Source organism: Leptodactylus fuscus, chromosome 8 (genome assembly GCF_031893055.1).
Source record: "Leptodactylus fuscus isolate aLepFus1 chromosome 8, aLepFus1.hap2, whole genome shotgun sequence".
Lineage (NCBI taxonomy): Eukaryota > Metazoa > Chordata > Amphibia > Anura > Leptodactylidae > Leptodactylus > Leptodactylus fuscus.
The window spans coordinates 28,997,134-29,003,145 of NC_134272.1; the positions used below are offsets into that span (position 1 = coordinate 28,997,134).

The window sequence follows — 6,012 nt, forward strand, 5'->3', positions numbered from 1 at the left end:
TTCAGTAGTCTGTTCGGGGGGTCCCCATGTGGACTTCCTGAACGGATTACCAAATGCAGATGTGAACTAAGGGGTGAGTCAGTAAAAGAGCATTAGGATTTTGGCTAGGGCTACAGTTTTATCACATGCTGTCATTGCTCATTCTTGCATTGTACTCACCCATTTGTATAAGGTGTTCTGCACATTGCCTGGAATTTAGTGACTGTGTTTTGTTGACCATTTTGAGTATATATTCCTTTTAGCACAGAGCTTGTGTTTTTTTTTTTTTTTTTTTTTTTTTTTATAAATATATATATTTTCTACCAGATTTGAACCACTTCGAGTGCAGTCCGGCATTACGTGGTTTTGTCCTGGTGGAAGACTTCCTTAGTGATGTGATACAAATGCAGTTATATGCTGTATTAGCACGATGCCGAATCCAGCATCCACGGGGTTACAGTCCCCTTGTTTCACAGTGATGGACATCTTGTAATTAATTTACCTCTTATCTCGTCTGTACAAATAAGAGCAGCAGAAAAGACTTGTTTGTTGACACCTGAAAATGGGAAGAAGAAAAAAGCTTCAAGGCAGACTGCCTCCAGATATAATAGAGATATTAATTTTTCATAGACTACAATAAATGAGTTTCACAGCAATATGGCTGGTCTGTGAAAAGCTTTATGTATATTAATGCGATTAATCACCAGATATTTCTCCCTTCGCTAGCACTGCCCCGCTCGCTGCATCTTTCTTTAGGTGATTCCAGAGGAGAGAAATCTGAGTGCTGCCGGGATTTCTAGGGTTTCACAGGAAACAAGTAGATTGCATTTTCTTTCCCAGTATGCATATTCCCTATGTAAATTAACCCATTACATGCTGGAATATTTGATCTCTATACATACATTGTACATAATGGCAGCTCTGTGTCCAAGGCTTTATATTAAAGGTTGTAGAGAGACATTCTAGACATAGTCCTAACTCTGTAGAAGATTTCTATCTGTAGTTACCATTGAGCAATCCAAGGTCAGAGTCTTTTGCTCTTCGATCTGATAAAACCCTTCAATGCTTACTTGGTTATTTCTAGCAGTCCCCATCCAAATAAATGGACTGTTCGACTAGGCATTGTGATCGAAACCAGGGTGAAAGACACCCGGCTCTAGAGACTGTTGTGAGACACCCACCGACCCATACTTTGATAGGGCAACTTGTTCTAACTGGAATGCCTCTAATATTAATTTGTTTTGTTTATTTTTTAGGACTAGGAACGATGGGAAGAGGAATTGTCACATCATTAGCTAGGGTGAATATACCTGTGATTGCATTAGAACAGGATGCGCAGCAACTTGAGATCGGTAAGAAGGCAGTGAATGGTCTGCTGGAGCGTGAAGCTGAAAAGTTAATAAAGCAGGGGTTAGCTCCAGGTACCAAATTGGCTTCTGTGCGTTTCACACTTGATTTTGCAGAACTTAGCGATGTAGATTTAGTTATTGAGGCAGTGTATGAAAACATGGAGCTGAAAAAGCAAATCTTTCGTAAACTGTCAACCTTTTGTAAGCCGGATGCCTTTCTTTGCACCAACACGTCAGGCCTTGATATTGACGAAATTGCATCTGTCACAAACCGCCCTCATCTGGTCATTGGCACTCACTTTTTCTCCCCCGCCAATATCATGAGACTCCTTGAAGTGGTGAGAGGTCACCAAACTTCACTCACAACCATTTCTACAGCTATGAGCCTAGGTAAAACATTGGGAAAAGTGGCAGTACTTGTTGGAAACTGTCCATTATTTGTTGGAAATCGACTTTTAGGCCCATATCTTGACCAAGCAAATTATCTCTTAGAGGAAGGGTACTATCCGGAAGAGGTGGACAAAACTCTTGAAGATTTTGGGTTTGCAATGGGTCCTTTTCGTATGATGGACCTGGCTGGCTTGGATGTTGGCTGGAGGTCTAGAATGGAAAAAGGTCTAACTGGCAGTAAAGTTCCTCCAGGAACTCCTGCAAGACAGAGACAAGGTTATAGATACTGCCCACTCCCTGATATGTTATGTGAAATGGGAAGATTTGGACAAAAAGCTGGGAAAGGCTGGTACCAATATGAGAAACCTGGCGGCAGGATTGCGCAATCTGATCCTTGGATAAAAGATTTCCTCCAAGAATATAGAAACACTCACCAAATAAAGCCAAAACCAGCAAACCCAGAAGTGATCCTTGAACGTTGCCTGTATGCTCTTATTAATGAAGGATTCCGTGTCCTAGAAGATGGCATAGCCTCGGGTCCTGAGGACATTGATGTTATCTACAACAATGGCTATGGTTTTCCTAAGTACCGAGGAGGTATTATGTATCATGCCTCCACTGTAGGCTTAGCCAAAGTATTGGATGCACTGGGCAAATACCATAAAGAAAATCCAGATGTCCCAAGTATGAATCCTGCATTTTTATTGAAGAAGCTGGTCGCTGTGGGAGGCCCTCCAATAAAAGAGTGGAAAACACAGGTCGGAACTCTTGTGAACAAGCTCTGAAATTTTCCTATTGCATAGAAAGACACCAAGGCGTGCCAAGAAATCATTCACAATATCCAAGACTCCTAATCTCAGAATCCTGGTATCCTAGGAAGAAGGTGGAGCAGAACCTTTCTAGACATGTTCTACAAGGTCTCAGGTGTGATTCTACAATTCCTATTGAAAATCACAAGCATTCCCAATGATAGATCACACTATAATAATCACATTTATGACCCTGGACTCAATAACTCTGATCTACAAAAATACAGATTTGTTTCTAGTTGACATATACTTTGTAAATTTTTGTAAAAAATTAAGATTTACTTGTAAATTAAAAAAAAAAAGCATTTGTTTGTGCATTTATACATCAGGAAGGCATGTTTAGCCAAATGCTCCTGTGCCGATATTTTAGTGATTGTGTGGATCTTAGTCCGTGGAATTGCACTGATCAGAACTTCTGACACTGTGATATGTCAAAATATATATAAAAAGGTAAGTGCCCTTTAATGCTTTAAGATAATCCTTTAATAGTCTCACCATGGGGAAATTCAGTGTGTTACGGCAGCATAGATAATACAAATGCTCAGTGGTAGAGGCATTACAGTGACAGTAGGTACAGATAACGGGACAGATGATGGTAGGAGGGATGTCACAACTTAAAGATCTTTCAGTGCTCCTTCTCATGCATGGGATGGGAGTTGTTCTCCAGAATGGAGAACAACAAAGTTGAATGTGATGACAACAAAATCACACAAAAATCATCAATGGAAATCAAATTTATTGACCAATGGAGGCCTGGATTTGGAGTCCCCCCCAAAAAATCTAAGTGGAAAAATACACTACAGGCTGATCTAACTTTGACCTGCTGGAGGTCATATTGCAGGGCTCTGGCAGTGCTCCTCCTGTTCCTCCTTGCACAAGTCTGGAGGTAGCGGTCCTGCTGCTGGGTTGTTGCCCTCCTATGGCCCCTCCACATCTCCTGGTGTACTGGCCTGTCTGCTGGTAGCGCCTTCAGTGTGTCACATTGCACCACAGACTTTCCAGGACTTGGCAGATGCTTTAGTCCAGGTCTGGGAGGAGATCCATCAGGAGCATGCCCAGGCGTTGTAGGGAGGTCATACAGGTACGTGGAGGCCACACACACTACTGAGCCTCATTGGCATGTTTTAAGGACATTACATCAAAGTTGGATCAGCCTGTAGTGTGCTTTTCCACTTTAATTTGGGGGGTGACTCCAAGTCCAGGCCTCCATTGCTTGATAAATTTGATTTCCATTGATGATTTTGTTGTCACCACATTCAACTTTGTACAGAACAAAGTATTTAATTATTCGATTATATTTCATTCATTCAGATCTAGGATGTGCTATTGGAGTGTAGTCTGCATAGATTAGACACACTGAGCCAAGCAAGCTGATCCTTCCACATTGTAAGAAATCCAAGTATAGCCTCTAACAGAAAAAGAAGGTTTAATATGGAAAAAGTGATACAAGAATTAATTTATATACATTCCATCCCATGGCACCAAACTGTGGTATACAGTACCAAAAATGAACCATATATACTGTGTTCTGAAAACAAGAAGTACAGTGACAATACAATGACCCTTCTAATGAACCTGTTGAGTTTATTTCTATCCCTGGCTGGTATACTACTCCCCCCAAAGTCTATGTTTGAATGGAGAGAATACTCCGCTCCCAATCTAAAGCCACTCTTGTTCCGACTGCCTGGGTCCACCTTTGGTAATTTTCTGATCCCTCTCGACATTAAGGTAATCACTGTATAGACAGTTTGTTCCAGCAGCAGTGCCCTACCCCAGCCTGAGATTGCCTGAGCGGTTTTTCCTGTCTGTCGAGACTATGGAGGCTCGTACGGACCTGGCAGATTGCGAATGGGAGCAGCATGGGATCTGTTGGGTGGTGTATACTCTTATTTTTTTTCAACCCTTTCTGTACCTTTTAAGAGATTTTTATGGCTAACAGACTTCTTCTAATCAAACCTGTAGTACCATGGATCTCTATCAGTACTGTAAGTAGTCCAGCAGAGCCACACAAGTTTGGACTGTACTTCTGGATTAGACAAATCTCAGCCACTGGAACAATGTACCTTCTGATTGAGGACTATTCAACAAACACTTGACTGCATACAAGTGGTCGCCATTGCTAATTCTGTGATTTATAATCTGTGGTTACATACTGTGTTTTTATCTCAGTTTTGCCATACTTTTGCAAAACTGCATTGATGAAAGGAGAATTAAATTCTGGGTTATTATGCAATAAATCCTGACCGAGTGCAAGGGCCATGAATGTGTTTTAAGCTGTGTATGACTGTGTAGACAAGTCGGGAAAGGATTTGCGCTGCCCTTCTACCTTCAAGGACTTAAGACTATCTTTCTGCCTAAATCCCTTTCATTATTTATCCTTGAATATATTCTGCTGAATAACAGTCTGAAAACTTTTATATAATTCACACGATCACACTTTCTCAGAACACATTTTCTTTTTGAAATTCAATCCTCCTTTGCAAATGTTTCTAAAATTGATTATGCAAATGAGCAGATTGGAGCACTGAGGGCGTGTCCTGCACTCCAGGATGGTCCTACCCCCTGGATTATGGTGGCCACCTTGCCTCTTCTGATGTGATAATGCAGAGTGCTGAAGTCTCTCCTTGCCTTGTATTCTTGAGGTCATGCTGTGATTTGCAGGCCTGATTGGTTATAATGCGCATGCGCCAATACTGGAAACCTTGACGTAACTGTGAGAATACAGTGCCAAGAGAGAAGGGGAGTCCAGTATATAACAAAAGCAGAGTAGAACATATAGAGTAGTGGTCCAGTATATAACAGAACAGTGTAGAGGATATAGAGGAGTGGTACAGGTGAGAATGAAGTCTCATGGTCATGCCATGATTTGCAATATCTAGCAATGCGTACAACAGCTCCGCGTGTTAGTGGGTGTAGTATCTCATGCATCAATGCAGCAAATTGTGGCACAAATGTGACCCTGTCTTTCTTGCAGCGACAAGGTAGTCAAGCAAAGGGAGGGAGTTCAGAGAGTGGGAGCAGCCAGAAGCGCTGGAGATGCCCTCGGTGCTCCATGTTACTCATTTGCATAATCAATTTTATAAACATATCTTAGCAACAGAAGACATTCAGGTGACTCTTAAGTATATTACAGTGTGTTTACTTCCACTAACTCATTCCTAGCAAGAGACTCCCTTTAAACTCTTAGGACCTTTTCACACGACCAAGTCCCAGCCATGGGAAACAGTCCATGTGTGGGTGGTAGGACCCACTGCCTCATAGTCAGTTATAATGCAGTGAGCTCCCAATCAGACAATGAGTTCCTGACATAACACTATCAGTTCATTACTGTAGCGATCGGGTGTTCGGGACTTAACTATTATGCAGTGAGTCCTATGTACACGGCTCAGTTCAGACCAGATCCTACCACCCACACACACACACGGATGTTTTCTATGGATGGGACGTGGTCGCGTAAAAGGGCACTTGGTCTCTGTCCGCGACAC

At 41.9% G+C, this 6,012-nt stretch overlaps 1 protein-coding gene across 1 annotated transcript in view; it reads left to right on the top strand.

Moving 5' to 3' along the window:
- EHHADH (enoyl-CoA hydratase and 3-hydroxyacyl CoA dehydrogenase) overlaps positions 1-2,764 on the top strand; it is a 28,828-nt gene extending 26,064 nt beyond the window's left edge. Inside the window, exon 7 of the mRNA XM_075284048.1 lies at positions 1,236-2,764. Within this exon, the coding sequence (XP_075140149.1) occupies positions 1,236-2,503 (1,268 nt within the window). The 3' untranslated portion in view covers positions 2,504-2,764. The remainder of the gene's footprint in view (positions 1-1,235) is intronic.
- The last annotated feature ends 3,248 nt before the right edge of the window (positions 2,765-6,012 follow it).